Raw genomic sequence first — 16,990 nt, forward strand, 5'->3', positions numbered from 1 at the left:
AGTCCTGTCTGCCCTTCTTCCCCTCTCCTTCATCACCTCCTGTCCTGGCTCTCTTTCCTCCCTCCCTTTCCTCACTCCATTACTCTCGTATGTTCCTCCATGCTGCTAAAGCTCCCCATGACACAAACACCTGCCCAGGGGTGCCTGCCCAGAGGCTCCTGCCCTCACGCTGGGCGCAGGACTCTGCCTACCTAAGGCAGGGTGGGAGGGGCCGGGGCACTGCCCCCCGGCACCATGCAGCTCCTCCTGGCAGTGCTGGCAGAGGCCAGCTTCTAGGCTCTCCAAGACTGGTCCACGGCCTGCAGCCTTTCTCTCATTCTGTCAGCTCTCCGTGGATGCGCTTCAAAAGTCCAGGGCTCTTTGTAAATGAGGGAAACCCTCGCATGTTGAAATGTCCTGTACAAGTTCCTCAGATTTTTGTTTTCAATTGAAATAATAAAATCCTCAGTTTTGAATGTTATATGGGGTTGTTTGTAGTACCTAATGGGTCTTCAGCAGTTTTGCCTTGGGATATTTTCATTTCTATCATCTCCTTTGTTTAAGTCCTTCACTGTAGCACCTTCATCTCCTGACTCTTACCTTTGCCAGCACAGCGTCACTGCAACAGTTAAAGAGAATGACCCTAACGTATGTATGTTAGAGGCCTAATATCTTCTAGACTCTATGTATCAAAAATAAATACATATATAACAGACATTAACCCAGAGGAGCTTAGAACCTAGAACTGGGCAGGTTCATTTCCCATCAGTGAGGTCCATATGCGTACAGTTAAAGTGATTAATATTTTCTAGGTTCTGTAGTAAATCAAGGGGAGAGATAGCAGTGAGATGCAATCAGGAAATTAATCTGTTGCTAGAATTCACTTTATATAAATTAGTGACAATTAAAGATAATGATTTTCAAAATTATTTTTCAAGTTAAATCCCTAGACTTGTTATGCTATTTTAAACAATATAAGTAAAGAAATATTAGGAGAAAAAAAGTCTATAAAACAATGGAAAAAATAAAAGAATGGCCTTGAAACCCAGGCCCTTAGTTTTTAACACATACCTCCTCCCATCCACCCTGCCCGAGGCAGGCATGAGGCAAGCAGCAGGCCTGAGACCGAGCAGCCCTGCCCAAGCTGCTTGCTTTATGTCAGCCTGAGAGGGAACAGGAACACCCAGGGTAGGTTTGCTGATCCCAAGAGAGGATAAGGATGCTGGGTATTCACCATCTCTTTGAGTCATATCTTTCTATTGTCATTTCATGGTTTGATTTGATGTTCTCAAGTTCCCAGGACATCAGACGAGTCTGTATGCGTATCTAAAGACCAAACACCCACCAAAGCTAGAAAGCCTCAGTATTGAGAACCTTGCTGTTTAGGATCATCAGCTATTGCCCCTGTTTATTAGTGAAAGTATCTGATTGTTAGTGACATATAATTCACTTTTGTTTAGTTTCATTGTTATTCAGAGAATGGAGGAACGGGAGAGCAAAGGTTACTGATGAAAACTTTGCCCTTTTCAAAAACGCATTCCTTTCTACGTGTCTTTTTCCCCTGTTACTCTGGGTTATTCAGTTATACCAAATCTCAGGGCCACACCTGTTCCTTGTCACAGCTAGGGTGTAACTATATCCCAAGAACTGGGTCTTTTCCAAGTGGCCCATGGGAGAGGGAACAATGGGCTCTGCCCGGAGGCATTCTGTTATAGGACGTTCCCAGGCTCCCACGTCATCACCCAGCCAGGGATGCTCCGGGCTGTGGCTGCACAGCTGACCCTGGCTGCTGCAGTTGCCCCAAGGCCCAGATGCACATTCAGTCTGGGACAGGCAGATCTGACTCAGATCTCCAAAATGGGAGTGATGGTAACAGTCCCTACTCCTAACACATATACGCAGCCACCTATTTTGCAGTTTTAGAAAAACATTACCTGCCTAAAGGATATGAAATTGTGAGCTTTGAAGAGACCAGCTAAATGTTTTTCTGTTTCCTCTGGCTTGGAAATTTTCTTACGAATCTCAAGTTTAGATACACAGGGAGATTTATAAATTTGTATATTTCGATGTCAGAATCTCTGGTTAGTGTGGTTAGGACCAGGGCCTGGCGCCTGGGGCTGTTTGTCTTGCCTTCCCCATCCCATTATCCTTCCATTGGTCCGGGCAGAGCAGCATCTTTAGCCCAACTCCTATTCTGACATCCTGGACCTGGAGCTGAGCTAATCGACTTTGGAGATAGGAACCACAGAGCCCCTGGGCCTGAGCTTTCTTCTCCAGGGTCTCCACATGGCATCACCTACACCTTTTTACTCTCTTACCTGCCTTCTCTACTTTGAACAAGAACAGCTCTCTTTTGTCTTAGCTTTGAAAAGCATCTGGAATTTGAATGCCAGAGAGTGACATCTCTCCTCTGTACCTGCTAAGACCCCCCTCACTGGTAATGGAGGGTCTGATTCTTTAATGATGGAGAGGAAGAGGTGGGGGTGAGGGCAGAAAGAACAGAAAGGAGAGTCCAGGAAAACCAGAAATGGTGAACTCTAAAAGTAGTATAAATTTGAAAAGTGCTTGGTAAATTTGGCAACCTGGCCAAATTATACCAAGGTTGATGTGTTTTTGGTCTTCCCGGCTAACTTTTTTTAACACATATATGGCTCTTGGGAATAACCTAGTAATGATTCTCAAGCGTGAGAATCACTGTAATAAAGAATGTGAGAGCCAAAAGAAGTATCCATAGCAAATGCACTTTCAAACCCTCTCATTTTGCATCTGAGGAAAGAGTAGCCCCCAGAAAGGTGGAGGGACTGCCCGTGCCACACCACATAGTAGAAGAGCCAGGGCTCATATCATGTCTCCTGACCCTCAGCCCCATGCTGTTCTCATCCATGCTTGCTCATCGCTGTCTTCTGGGCTAGAGGGGAGCGAGGGCCCCGAGAAGTCATCCCTGAACAGAAAGCAGAGTATCTTTCATTATCTTTCTTCTGCTTCCAGTCAAACCAGGCAACGTGAGGAACATGATTCAGCACTTTGAGAACAACCAGCAGTGCGATGCCCCAGAGCCTGGGATGCAGCGACTCTCAACAGGAAGCTTTCCCGAGGACTTGCTGGAGAGCGACAGGTAGCAGTGGCTGGATGGGGCCTGCCGGCTGCCCAGGGAGGGGAGTGTGGGCAGGGTTCAGGGCTAAGGTTCAACGCCAGCTACTTTACCCCCCACTAGACTGTAAGGCTCCCACTACAGAGCTCTCTCCCTGTCCCCCAACCTCCCCGCCTGGGTATGTTCAGAAGAAGACATACTATGTGTTGGTGATCAGGCCAGCGGGAGAGAGAGCAGGGCCCCTGACCTTCCAGTCCAAGAACCATATGCCTTTCAAATTTCCTTTGGATTCACCCCCTGGCCACTCAGTAGCCTCCACCCCAAGAATGAGCTAGATTATGTTATAAAGCAGCTAGTCAGGAAACCCTAAATGACAAGGCTAGAGAAGAGTACAGAGTGGGGCGAAGGGAAATCCTGGGCAATAAGGAAGTCAGGCCAAAGACAGTCTGTGGCGCCCGTGAAGAAGAGAGCTAGAGATGAGGTTCTGCTGGCTGCTTTCAAGGCAGACTGTGTAACTTGGGCATCAGATGTACATCTCAGCGAAGAAATAGAAAGGTCATTGATTCAAAACAAACTGCTCCTCTTTCAAGAAGAAAAAGGGGAATGGAGGCTGTGACATTGCTCACATTCTCCACCTTTGGCCGGATTCTGAGAAGAACCCTTCTCTGGTGGTGAAATGTACTCTTAGACTTGCTCTTGACTGTGGCATGACAGCCATCAAGTCATGTCTAAAATTCTGTAGCCAGCACTTAAAGTGAAAACTGCCTGTAGTCAGAAACATCCTCGCAAATTCCTTAAGTCACACCTGAGGTATAGTAAATGTGGTCTTGTGTATACAAAAATAGTTCCTGTGTGCACTGCTGAGCTGGACCAAAGGCAGACCCAAAGGCAAGTCAGCATGTAGCAGCCTGATTAGTCAAACCACTTTACCCCTGAAATAACTAATTATCAAACTGTAAGTCGAACATTCCTGCTTGTATGCAGGGTTACTCCTTTCTGTTTATACTAAGCCTTTATAAGCTTAATACTCATTAAAAGATTTTGCCATAGTGAGAATTAACAAAGATTTCGGCAAGATAAAGGTTAGATTTGTACTGGGGTCAGAGGTTGAGTTCTAATATTACCGAGTAACTTAAATATACAAATTATATAATTGCTGGGGTAGATGTGATCTTACAGATGTATCAAATGTACAATTATAAGATATACTATCAACATTTTGAGGAAATATTTGAGACCATTTGTAAACGTATTCTTCAGGTTGTCAGGTAAATTTGCCCTGAGACATTCATTGGGATTCTAAATCTACTCTCAGCAGAAGCCTTTGGATTTGTTGGTTATGAGTTCACTGACAATCTTAGAAGAAATGGCATCGGCAGCATGGTGGGTCAGAGGTTGTCGTAGAAACTAAACTGGTATAAGAAGCCTCCAATTCTAGGCAGCAATAGTCTAGGAGTTTTTGGCCAGAGGTGGGTTGTATGCCTCACTTCTTGGTGGGATCATTACTCACTTCTGGGTACTTGAAAGAAGCCCCAGGAACCTCACTGCATGAGGTTTGTTGGGTGCTGAAGTGACCCATTGTGGGGCACTGGTGAAAGTTTTGAGTTAGTCTGTGTTGCAATTGTTCTGTCAGACTTCAGGGGGTGAGTTCAGTAGGGCATCAGCTGGTAGTATGGTTTCTAACCCTGCAGACGAACCCTCAGGACCTGGGCGGGGGAGCGGCATTCGGATCCTCTGGCAGTTCAGAGAGACTTGATGAATGGAGACCAAGGCATTTGCCTCCTTCTCTGCAGCAACCTGCTGTGCTATTAAGAGCTCTCCAGACTCTCCAGGCCTTCTGTTGTCCTAGAGGCAGAGCAGGATGTAGATGAGTAATAATGTCAGCAAAGAACTAGCCCAGCAGGACCATGGGGGGAGGCACCATCTTGGGGCAGCTAGGGGTCAGAGATGCCAGCTGTCACAGGGCTGATGCACTGCAGGGCTCAAAAAAGAGCAACACCCAGTCGTCAGCATCTCATCAAGCCCCACAGATACTCAGTGGCCAAGCATGGTAGGCCAGGGAGCAGGTTCCTGCCCATCAGTAAACAGACCCCTGTAAGCACCCTCCCAAGCTGGTCTGCTCCCAAGAGGGGACTGGAAGCCTAGGAAGGATGCTGTCAGGATAAGAATGGAAGAAATCCACAATCCACATCACAACTGGAGGGGTGGGAATTCAACAGCAGATAGAATTTTCTGACAGGCAGTGTGGAGAATACTAAGGAGTGTGTGAAGATGGTGCTTTTACTTCCCTCTTAAAAGATCTTGTAAAAGGAGAGATCCGCCTCAAGCAGAGTCCAAGGTGGGAGCCGACCTGTTCCAAAGCAGAGGGCCAGATGAGCTGGCCATGAGATGGCCAGCGGCGGGGAGGGTGGGACCTTGTTGTCCCTGATGAGGGACTTTGGTGTCCACAGCTTTCCTGACGGGGACTTGGGGTCTTTGGCATCCGGATACCCCACAAGTCTGATTCTGTTAGTCCCAGATTTCACCTTCCTGTTGGGATCCCTTCCTGACCAGTCACAAGGAAGTTGAGAGGCTCTGTCCATCCAGCTGGGCTGGGGAAAGGAAGGATTTTATAGCAGAAGTGGTTTGTCACTGAGCAGCGTCTGCCACCGGGAGTTGGGACCCTTTGGGTCTGGTGTTTGGGGTGGAAGCGCTGAGGCACCGCTGAGATGGGGCAGCAGATCAAAGCTGGCCAGTTATAAGACCCCAAGGTCTTTTGCCCTCTCCATCCAGTTCTCGCTCAGAGATTCGCCTGGGCCGCTCTGAGAGCCTGAAGGGCCGGGAGGAGATGAAGCGGTCCCGGAAGGCAGAGAATGTGCCCCGTTCTCGCAGCGACGTGGACATGGACGCGGCCGCAGAGGCCGCCCGCCTCCACCAGTCAGCCTCGTCCTCTGCCTCCAGCCTCTCCACCAGGTGGGTAGGGCTCAGGGGCTCAGCCCGCTGATATCTTGGGGGCCGGGCAGGAGCAGAGGGTTGCTGAGAGTTGACATTCTCTCCACAGGTCTCTTGAGAACCCAACCCCTCCCTTCACCCCAAAAATGGGCCGCAGGTGAGTGATGGGTGCCGTAGCGCCTCTGTTAGGTGTCCGTGTCCCAGCCATGCTCAGCTGCCCCCGCTCCCCTTCCAGGGGCCGGCTGGTGGTGCAGCTCCTCTTCGTGGCCCGCTGGCTTCCCATGGGCCCCCGGCAAGCAGGGTGGGCAGGAGGCGGAAGGACAAGCCCCGTGTTTGAGTTTTTCCTCCGTGTGATGCCAAGCTGCCTGTTTTCCCCCAGGAGCATTGAGTCCCCCAGCTTGGGGTTCTGCGCAGACGCCCTCCTCCCCAACCTCCTAGAAGATGATCTGGGCCAGCTGTCTGACCTGGAGCCAGAGCCCGATGCCCAAAACTGGCAGCATACAGTGGGCAAGGATGTGGTGGCTGGGCTAAGCCAGAGGGAAATTGACCGGCAGGAGGTCATCAACGGTGAGACTCAGGCGGGACCAGGTGCAGAGCGCCTCAGGCGCAGATGGTGGTAGAGAAAATAGTGGTGGGCCTGGGGGCGAGAGCGGCCGCATTGTGGTTCCTGTAAGGGCCACCTCAGTTCTGGCCCCTGGGGAGAGAGAAGTTGACGCACCATCTGAAACCAGCACCAAAGATGGTTTGGAGGTCACAGTAGTGACGAGATCCTTGCTGACGGGCTTTCCCTCTGTCTTTCTGCCCCTTCTCGTCACTGCCCCCGCTCAGAGCTGTTTGTGACAGAGGCTTCCCATCTGCGCACACTCCGGGTGCTGGACCTGATCTTCTACCAGCGGATGAAGAAGGAGGGCCTGCTGCCCCGGGAGGAGCTGGCGCGGCTCTTCCCCAACCTGCCCGAGCTCATCGAGATCCACAGTGAGGAGCCCACCCCGCCTGCCCCCTTCCCTGGCCAGCCTTCAGGTTTCTGCCCCAACTCTGCCCGCATGCCAGGACCCCCCGAGCAGATAGCCCCCAACAGTCCTCTTTGGTTAGAGAACCTGACATGCAGCCTGAACATCAGCATTCCAGCCCCCCACAAGTGAAATGACTTGAGACCCTGCCCCACGGCCCTGCCGTCAGATCCCTCTCCTCTCGTCATGAAGGGCCCGGCCATGCGGCTCAACCCCAGGCACTTCTGTCTTTTTTCCTTGCCCCAGATTCCTGGTGTGAAGCCATGAGGAAGCTCCGGGAGGAGGGCCCCATCATCAAAGAAGTCAGTGACCTCATGCTGGCTCGGGTATGGCTGCCCAGGCCTGGAGGAGGTGGCAGAGGAGGTCGGGGGGAGCGGTCCCAGGCAGGGGTGTGAGGCTGGGGCCGTGTGGTGTCCCTTCTGCCTCTCAGTTTGACGGCCCCGCCCGGGAGGAGCTCCAGCAGGTGGCCGCGCAGTTCTGCTCCTATCAGTCCATCGCCCTGGAGCTGATCAAGACCAGGCAGCGCAAGGAGAGCCGGTTCCAGCTCTTCATGCAGGTACGCTCGGCCTCCCCTCATCGCCACCGAAAGCAGCCAGTTCAGTCATAGCTCACTCGATAAGACGGAGGGGGACAATTACCCGGGTTCACCCACAATCTCCCGGACTCCCCTCCTGGCCCCCAGCTCCAGGCGCTTGGCCTCTTCTCTCTACAGGGGAGGGTAAACGGCAACTTGCTGCTCCATCCACACCCTCCCCAACGCCCCCTCTTCAGAAACACTGACACGTACTTGCTCTCAAGACGGAGACACTGGACTGGCCATCAGAAGGCCCCGCTCACCTACCAGTGCCTGTATTTACTTAGATGGATCTCAGTTTCCTTTGTCTATAAAGTGGGAATAATACCTGCTTTATGTGGCTTATTTGACCATATCCCCTTTTTGGGCTGCTGTCTTCCTGCCCCCACCAACCTTTCCCTAAATATTTAAGCAAGCAGCTGCCACCTCCGTTTCTAAGTGATCCTCTGGGATTAGGACCTCTTTGGCATTCGCACAATCCTCCGTGTCCTGAGCCCACGGCCAGCTCATAATCCAGGCTGACGTACGTCTTCCTCTGTTCCTCCTTGTGTCTAGGAGGCTGAGAGCCACCCGCAGTGCCGGCGCCTGCAGCTTAGAGACCTCATCATCTCTGAGATGCAGCGGCTCACCAAGTACCCACTGCTGCTGGAGAACATCATCAAGCACACGGAGGGTAGGGCTCGCAGAAGGCTGCCGTGGGGAGGCAGCAGCCCACAGCTCAGAGCCTGGGTCTAGCACTGACTGGCTCTGTGTCCTTAGCAAGTCACTCGACCTCTCTGGTCTTCAGGGTCTTCATCCTTGTGTTGTTACGGTCACTCTCAAAGAAGGTAACGATTGTAAATGTGCTTTGGCAAAACTAAGGTGCTGAGCAGCAGGAGGAGGTAAGGGCTGCCTCTGGCCTGTGTGGGGCCTCTGTGCAGATCAGAGGGAAGCATCTGAGTGACACAGGTTAGCGCACAGAGGGCACCTTGGCTGCTCTGAGGATCGTGGTCCCACGCCAGAGGCTGTGGCCGGATTTTAGCCCTGTTGATCCCCCTGCTGGACGTCTCTGTGCGATGCACAAAAGACAGAGCCATGCGTGCTTACTCCACAGGAGTAGGGGACCATCCTGAATAGGGGGGGTCTAACCCCAGGTTGTCACTGTCCCTGGGATCCTGAGCAGCTTTCACCACCCTCCACTTTGGGATGTTGGCGTCAGTGTGTAGAAGTGGGAAGAACCACAGCCTGATTTGAACAGGTGTTCCTAGAGAGAGACACACACCATCACTGTCATCACCCACAGTCCCTGTCCCCGTTCCTGTCCTCCACACCTGTAGAGTGGCTGTGGTCTAGGCAGGAGTTCCCAAGAGCTGTGGGTGTCTTCAGAGCCGTGGTCTGAAACACGAGGACCCTCAGTACAAGTTATCCTTACGATTGAGGTCCAAGTTAGGCAAGGGTGGCGTATCTACACCCATCCCTGCTGGTTGGTGACTGGCCAGTGGCTTTTGGTAGCCAGGCACTCTCAGACTCTGACAGACTTCTCAGGCAGGAGCCCTCACGACCTCTTCTCTGCCCCATGGGTAGGTGGCACCTCTGAGCACGAGAAACTCTGCCGGGCCCGGGATCAGTGCCGGGAAATTCTCAAGTATGTGAATGAAGCAGTGAAGCAGACAGAGAACCGGCACCGTCTAGAGGGCTACCAGAAACGCCTGGATACCACCTCCCTGGAGAGGGCCAGCAACCCCCTGGCAGCAGAGTTCAAGGTAGGAGGCTGAGGCTGCAGCATCGTCAGCCCCACATGTGCACGTGCCTCTCGGGCACCCTTAGGAGCAGAGCTCCGGTCAGGACCTGGAGAAGGTGGAGGGGAGGAGACCTGGGCCTGTCTGTGATAGGATGGCGCGATGGGGGCCCTGGAATACACACAGCCCCCGTTACCTTTGTCACCCCATCCCGAGATAGACAAGGGCAGACAGCCCTACCATAAAGGCCAGATGTTCGAACTCAGTCTGGGAGAGCAGGGGATGGGAGTAAACTCGAGGTAAAGGTGAAGGTCATTTGGGAGAACATAAAGCTGAGGGAAAGGGCAGGTAAAGCAGAGTGATCCCAGGAGAGTACACAGCATGTAGTAGGGGGTAGAGAGACCCCTGCCAGAACCATCGGCATATCCCCCAGCACAGCACGTGGCACATGACTTTGTAGTTGCCTTTTTACTTGTCTGCATCCCCCACAGGAGTGTGAGGGCAAGGACTACTCTTGTTCACCACTGATGCCCAGCACCTTAGCACAATGTCTAGGTTTTCAGATATTTGTTGAATAAATGGTGTCTCCTTAACAGAGTCTGGATCTTACAACCAGAAAGATGATCCATGAGGGGCCCCTGACCTGGAGGATCAGCAAAGATAAGACCTTGGGTAAGTGCCAGGGAACTGGGGCCAAGAGGGAATCTAGGTAGGGCACTGCCCCTGGGCTCTTCCCTCTCTGGATCATAAGCCCTGTACCCGGTGCTCTAAAGGGATGGTAAGGAGGCAGCTTGAAACACGACTGGGGATGAGAGCTCAGGGCTCCTTAAGCACAGCATGGGGAGGAAGGACCAAAAACAAAGCCATCAGAGGTCACCAGACTCCAGGGCTTCCTAGATCCTGGAGCTGACTACCCAGGAGCCTCTGGTACCCCATGTGTTAGTGGGGGATGAGTGGGCAACAGAGAACACCTCACAAGCACCACACCCCTCCAGACCTCCACGTGCTGCTGCTGGAGGACCTCCTCGTGCTGCTGCAGAAACAGGATGAGAAGCTGCTGCTGAAGTGCCACAGCAAGACAGCCGTGGGCTCCTCGGACAGCAAGCAGACCTTCAGCCCAGTGCTCAAGCTCAATGCCGTGCTCATCCGCTCCGTGGCCACAGGTACCCGTGAGGAGACAGTCCCAGCCGGCCCACACCCAGGGCCATGAGCCCTGTTCCTCGTGTCCAGTGAGCACTGGGTGATGCGGGGCCGATCTGGGGCTGTACAGAACTTATCAGCCCACCTGTGTTCCTTTCCTCCTAGCCCTGACTCATTGAAGCAGGAGGATGTGGTCCAACGTGGGTTAGGGTGATGGGTAGGATGGGGACCAAGATGAGGGAGGACAGCGTGGTTCAGGCGGGATGGGATGTGGGCGCTGAGGATGAGGTAGCAGAATTGGGCAGAGAAGAGCAGGACAAGCCTTCCTGCTGCAAAAGTGATGGGCAGAGCTTGCTTGCAGAAGACGGACACACCCACAGTCCAGAGCCTGGTCCAGTGCTCAGAGCATTTCAGTGAGAAGCAGAGTGTGTACAAGAAGGGCTCTGGAGCAAGAGCCAGGCAACCAGATTCTCTAGGCTCGCTTTCTTCATCTATAACACGGGGGTTGGGGGGGGGGTGATATCTGTCTCTTGGAGGGGGGTATAAAGGGAGGATGGGTATGATGTAGTTTCATAAACCCTAAGCACCGTACATCCCTCAGCCTTCGCTGTTCGGAAAGCGAGAGGTAATGGGGGTGGCTGTGAAGATGGCATTAGGGGACCCAGAATTGCCTCTGTCCTCTTTGTAAGCGAGCCCCAAGTGCTTCTGAGGACCCAGGTCCGTCTGGTGCTGCATTCTTCAGCTGGCTGAGGGTGAGGACTTCAAGTCCGCACTCTGTCGCCTTGGCTCAGGCTGCGGTCATGCCTCTGCCACCCCCAATGCAGACCCTTCTGCCTTCTCTCTCTCACACAGATAAACGGGCCTTCTTCATTATCTGTACCTCGGAGCTGGGCCCACCCCAGATCTACGAGCTGGTGGCATTGACGTCATCAGACAAGAACACGTGAGGATTGCCTGATGGGGGGTGGGCGGTCCCATGTAACTGCCCTCCCCTTGGGACCAGGGTGGTGTATGAGGATGTGGACAGGGAGGCCAGGGCTGCGCCCCAGAGCATTCACAGGACGGGGCCTTGAGGGGAAGTGGGAGATAAGACAGGAGTAGAGAGGTTTACAGTGTCACCGCCCCTGACCCCATGAGCAGGCCTGCCCTAGGGAGGAGGAGTCCCCAGCAGTCTTCCAGCCTTTCTGAGGCTGCTTTCCTTTCTCTGGCCCCGCTCCTTTCCCCTGGGGTTTTTCTTCCCTTCCCCCATCAAGCGTTGCAAATGCCCACATTCTTCAAAGGCATTAGCATCAGGGACCCTCGTCCCCAACCAGGGCATTCACTCACCCGTATTCCCAACAGTGGCCAGCCAGAGGCAGCATGGCACGGTGGGAGGAGATAGGTTGAGTCAGGCAGTTTCTCAGGCTCCGGGTTTTCATCTGCAAAATGTGGATAATGCTACCTCTTGAGAGTTATTTTGAGAGAAAGAAGAGACATAGAGGGACTTCCCTGGTGGCGCAGTGGTTAAGAATCCGCTTGCCAATGCAGGGGACACAGGTTGGAGCCCTGGTCCAGGAAGAGCCCACATGCCGCGGAGCAACTAAGCCCGCGAGCCACAACTACGGAGCCTGCGCTCTAGGGCCCGCGAGCCACAACTACTGAGCCCGCGTGCCTAGAGCCCGTGCTCTGCGACAAGAGAAGCCACCACAATGAGAAACCCGCGCACCACAACGAAGAGTAGCCCCCGCTCGCCGCAACCAGAGAAAACCCACGCACAGCAACGAAGACCCAACGCAGCCAAAAATTAATTAATTAATTAAAAAAAAAGAGAGATAGATATAGAATGCTTAGCACAACTAGTAACAGAGGGTTGGTGTTCAGTAATTGGTAGCTGCAAGTAATGTAACCCAATGTGAGCAGCCAGTCAGGACTGCAAGGAAGGGGGGACCCCACTGGGCAGAGGGGGTCCTCAGAGCAGGGCCTGGTGAAGGGCTTTGCAGCTCTGACGCAGGGGCTCGGTAAGGGGAGAGGCTGTGTGCCTCGGTCCTGTTCTCATCACCAGTCCTCTCTGTCCCTGCTGAGCAACAGGTGGATGGAGCTCTTAGAAGAGGCTGTGCGGAACGCCACCAGGCACCCTGGAGCCGCCCCAAAGCCCGTCCACCCGCCGCCCTCAGGCCCCCAGGAGCCAGCCCGCCAGAGCCCCACGCCCAGCAGGTGCTTAGCCCTCCAGGCCCCCTCACCATCCCCACTCCAGGCCACTTGTTTGCTGCTTCTAAGCCCTTCACCCCTGGGGATGGGCAGCCTCAGCAGCAGACGTCAGCGGGCAGGTGGCAGAAGGTACCCTCACATCTCTGCCTTCCGTCCCTGTCTGCTCTCCCCCTGCAGCCCCGCACTCGGCTGTAGTAGAGACTGTGCCTGAAGTGGGGTGGGGGGTATAAAGTTATGACCAGGAGAAGCTTGGCCGACACCCACCCGCCCCTCCGAGTTGCCAGCCAGATGGCAGGTGCTGGAGTCTAAACCCCTCCCTCCTTGGGCCCTGCTCCTTCATTGCCCATCCCAACTCAGGAGGCCAGAGTGGAATTTCATGACACGGCCACCTCCTCCTGGCTGGCAGAGAGCCAGAATTCCCAGCAGGCGATCCTCTCTCACCCTTGGCTGTTCCTTCCCTCAGGGTAGGACTGGATGACTCCGAGGTGTTCCGTAGTGAGCCAGAGCCTGAGACAGTGCCTGGAGGTAAGTCCCCTGAGCTGTCTTTGTGGGAGCCCAACCCATTCCATTTTCTGTAGGCACAGTAGGGAGGTGGCCAGGTGTGCCTGTGAGGGTGATGAGAGAGGGCCGTAGGGGCCAGAGGTGTGAGGTTTTGATAAGAGTAGAGAAGAAACAGTGAGGAAGAAAGAGTCTGGAAGAGGAAGGAGAACAGGCTGAAGCGAATGTGGACCAGCTCACTTGAACAGAGCTCTCAACCTGGGCTCTCTGGGTGCCAGGTATCGAGCAGGGGAGGAAGAGAGGGGCAGTCAGGTCCGGGGGTGCCTAACGGAGAGCAGAATGCACTCAGATCTGCAGGCACAGGAGTCTTGTGAAGGCAGGGATAGGGAGCCCAAAGGGCTGAAGATACAGTCACCGGGATGGGATTGGCAGGGGCAAGAGGGTCTCAGACAGAATTCTCGTTGGGTTTTTATGTGAAATAACTTAGGGTCTCATGTTTAGAGAGAAACCTCCCCGGTGGGCTCCCTGGCTGGGTCCCTTTTCTGTTTCCTTCTGCTTAGAATGCTTCTCCTAACTCCCGCACCCCCTTCAAGTCTTTGTGCAGGTGTCAGCTTTGCACCAATATACCTTCTCTGACCACTCGGTTTAATACCAGCATTCCTGATCTCCCACACCCTGCGCTATGTTTTCTTCTTTCCTGTAGCACTTCTCTAATTTATTTAGACAATTTTCTTACTTATTTTATTTTTCTCTATGTCCGTCCACTAGAATTTAAGTTCCGTAGGGCAGGGATCTCTGTTTTATTTACTGATGTATGCCAAGAGCCTGGGACAGTGCCTGGCCATAGTAGGTGCTCAGTAAACATTGTGGAATCAGCCAATGTTCCCAGCCCCTTGAACCCAAAGCTGGGCCTGGGATCAACCCATACATGCCTTCCCTCTTTCCCTGTCTTACACTGTCCTCCCATCCAAAACAGGCACTGGGCCCCAGCAGAGGGTCAAAGGGAAGCACCCGGTCCTGCTAGAGGGCCCCGAGCAGGAGGGCAGCATAGAAGAAGAGGAGCTGGGTACCCTGCCTCACCCTTCTGCCTCCCTGGATGGAGAGAACAGGGGCAGCAGGACAAGGGACCCCATCCTCCTGCCCCTCCCAGGCCCTCTGCTCATGGAAGGACTCGCCGATGCAGCCCTGGAGGACGGTGAGTGCCTCGTGGCCCCAACCGTCAGCCCCCGGTGCCCCAGTAGCATGGCCATTGTGAACACCATGGCAGACACCCACTCTCTTACCTACTCAAAGGCTCTCCCTGTTGTGTTTGAGGAGAGATGGATGCAGAGAGACAATTGTCATTCCTCTCCCCCCAACCCACCCAGCTGGTTGGCCAGAGTCCCCCAGCTCCACCCTGTGACTGAAGCAGTTTCACCAAGATGGCTGTGGGAGAGGGGAGCAGTGGCCCTCCTGCCACCTCTGCACCCTCCCCCGACTGGCGAGGTGTGTAGTCCTGTTTCTAGGAAGCCATCGCCCTGTTTCTCCTCCAGTGGAGAACCTGCGGCACCTGATCCTGTGGAGCCTGCTGCCGGGTCGCCCCATGGACCCACAGACTTCTGGGGAGCCCGAGGATGACCTGACACCTACACCTTCTGTCATCAGCATCACTTCTCACCCCTGGGACCCAGGCTCCCCAGGGCGAGCTCCCACTGGGGGTGAAGGGGACAGTGCCCGGCTCTCAGGGCCAGAGTGGGGCCAGCAGGAGGACATGGCTGTCTGTTCTCTGGAACACCTGCCCCCAAGGACCAGAAATTCTGGGATCTGGGAATCTCCTGAGCTGGACAGGAATCCAGAGGAAGAAGCTTCGAGCACAGAGGCAACAGGAAGTTACAAAGTTGTGAGAAAAGGTAAAATAAATTGGGGTGTCCACTGGAGAGACACATGCCCAGTTTTGCTAGGGTAGCGCTGAGTCTTCCAGATGGCTACTTCCTTCCCCGCCTCTATCCTGCAAACCATGTGTGCAGAGGCTCGTCCAGATCCTGGGGAAAGGAGACATGTTGCTATCATGCACAGGCTTTGGGGTCAGACAGCTGAGATGCAAAGTCCTAGCTCCATCACTTAGTACCCGTGTGACCTTAGGCAAAAATCTGAATCACCTCTGGACTTCATTCTACAATATAAAGATAATACTCCTGCTTGGCACAAATCAACTGTCAATAAAAGTTTCTGCTAGCATTTTTCACTGCTCTTCCAGTTCTAAGGAAAAGTGGGGCTCTTCTCAGGAGCTTCATTCCCAGAAAGACAAGGGCAGATGCTTGCAGCCAGTCACTCCAGATAGCAGCGAAGGAATTGGCGTGTAGGATGCAGGTGGCAGCGGGACTAGAGGTGGAGCCAAGACTGGAGGCTGAGGACAAGGCTGGGGAGACGCGTGGGGAGTGTGGGGCTGTGGTGAATGAGCAGGGACGTAGGGAGGGCGCCCAGCTTGTGGAATGCCGTGGACGGTAAGACACGAAAAGCCAAGACTGGCTAGGATGGGGACTCAGGGCAGGTTTGTCTGGCCAGAGCTCGGGGGAGGGAGGAAGCTGAAGAGAGGGCAGCCTGGTCTGAGGAGTGCAGCAGGAAAGATGAACCGAAGCACGGGATGCTCTCGAGGGGTTGAGGGGGGGGGGTCCACGTTAGTGCTAGGTGGTCTCCTTTCCTCCCCTAGTGCCCAGCTCTGCCTCCTTTTCCAGGAGCGTTTTTCTTTCCATCTGCCCAAGGTGTGTGCTCTCTCCTGGGTTTCTGGGACCTGACCTCCCTTCTCTCTCCTCTGGTGAATTGGTGGAGCGGCTCTCTTTAGCTCCCTGGGGTATAATCATGTGTGATCTTGCGTTCACTTTGTTCTTCCCTTTTTCTCCACCCCCGCTCCCTCCCCCCTTCCTTCTCCCTCTCCTTCCTACTCTCTCTCCCTTCCCTCTCCTTCTCTCTCAGTCTCTACTGTCCCTGGTGGTGGTGTCGGTGCAGCTGAGGTGGCAGGCAGCAAAGTTGTCCCTGCACTACCAGAGAGTGGCCAGTCAGAGCCTGAGCCACCCGAAGTGGAAGGCGGAGCAAAGGCTACGGGTAATGAACTTCTCCTTGGAGCCAGAGACAGGCCAGGGCTAGAATGCGGGCCCACGGGGGCAGAACTGGGCTTCAGGTGTTAGACACTTGCCTGCAGTCACATGGCCACACACCTCCGTATGTACTCCCTGAACTGTCTGGAATGGGTGAGGAGTAGGACGTGGGCCTGAAGACGGGAGAACAGACCCTGTGCCAGCCCCTCGCCGAGAGTGGCGCAGGCCCCATTCAAAGCAGTAGGGTTAAGCAGCTCTGCTTAGTCACGAAAGGGGGTGGGGAAGCCTGGCCCAGTGTCCAGGGCCCAGTGTCCTTAGCCTGACATTCTGAGCCACCTCTCCCCGACACTAGCCACAATCCAGTGTCACTGTGGAAAAGGGCCTACGTGGCCCTCCAGGCTCCTGGGCACTTACCTATGCTTACTGCCCTGTCAGTCAGCCTTACGTCCTTCTCTGTGTGTCCCCGACCCCCTCTGATGAGCTGAGGTACCTCAAGGATCGTGAAATAGATGGCAGTTGGGGCACCGTGTCCAAGCTCAGCAGCAGAGCCTGAGGTGGGGCCGAGTGAAGGAGGCTACCGCCTGCTCTTCTTCAAAAGTGCCTAAAACCAGCCCACGCCCTCTTTACCCTTCCTTCTGGGAATGGGAGCCACTCCTGTTTCCCAGAAGAAACACAACCACCCCGCCCCTTCTCCCTTAGCTTCCACCACTAAGTGTCTCCCCTGCTCTGGGCCAAGCCGAGCAAAGTCGCCATCTCGAAGGCTCTCTGGCGGAGAAGGGCCTTTGGGA

General features: G+C 54.1%; 1 protein-coding gene across 8 annotated transcripts in view; it reads left to right on the forward strand.

The window, feature by feature from the left end:
- ARHGEF11 (Rho guanine nucleotide exchange factor 11) overlaps positions 1-16,990 on the forward strand; it is a 113,873-nt gene that overhangs the window by 94,247 nt on the left and 2,636 nt on the right. For 7 of the 8 annotated variants that reach the window (XM_081256683.1, XM_081256686.1, XM_081256685.1 and 4 more), the window contains 17 exons: positions 2,968-3,094; positions 5,843-6,022; positions 6,111-6,158; positions 6,381-6,568; positions 6,830-6,976; positions 7,258-7,337; positions 7,442-7,567; positions 8,141-8,258; positions 9,149-9,327; positions 9,900-9,975; positions 10,299-10,466; positions 11,296-11,386; positions 12,511-12,636; positions 13,094-13,155; positions 14,105-14,323; positions 14,661-15,017; positions 16,081-16,209. In XM_081256683.1, the coding sequence (XP_081112809.1) occupies positions 2,968-3,094; positions 5,843-6,022; positions 6,111-6,158; positions 6,381-6,568; positions 6,830-6,976; positions 7,258-7,337; positions 7,442-7,567; positions 8,141-8,258; positions 9,149-9,327; positions 9,900-9,975; positions 10,299-10,466; positions 11,296-11,386; positions 12,511-12,636; positions 13,094-13,155; positions 14,105-14,323; positions 14,661-15,017; positions 16,081-16,209 (2,421 nt within the window). The remainder of the gene's footprint in view (positions 1-2,967; positions 3,095-5,842; positions 6,023-6,110; positions 6,159-6,380; positions 6,569-6,829; positions 6,977-7,257; positions 7,338-7,441; positions 7,568-8,140; positions 8,259-9,148; positions 9,328-9,899; positions 9,976-10,298; positions 10,467-11,295; positions 11,387-12,510; positions 12,637-13,093; positions 13,156-14,104; positions 14,324-14,660; positions 15,018-16,080; positions 16,210-16,990) is intronic. The other variant, XM_081256690.1, reaches the window with a different exon arrangement.

The sequence above is a fragment of the Mesoplodon bidens genome, assembly GCF_964165515.1.
Source record: "Mesoplodon bidens genome assembly, chromosome: 2".
Taxonomy (NCBI): domain Eukaryota; kingdom Metazoa; phylum Chordata; class Mammalia; order Artiodactyla; family Ziphiidae; genus Mesoplodon; species Mesoplodon bidens.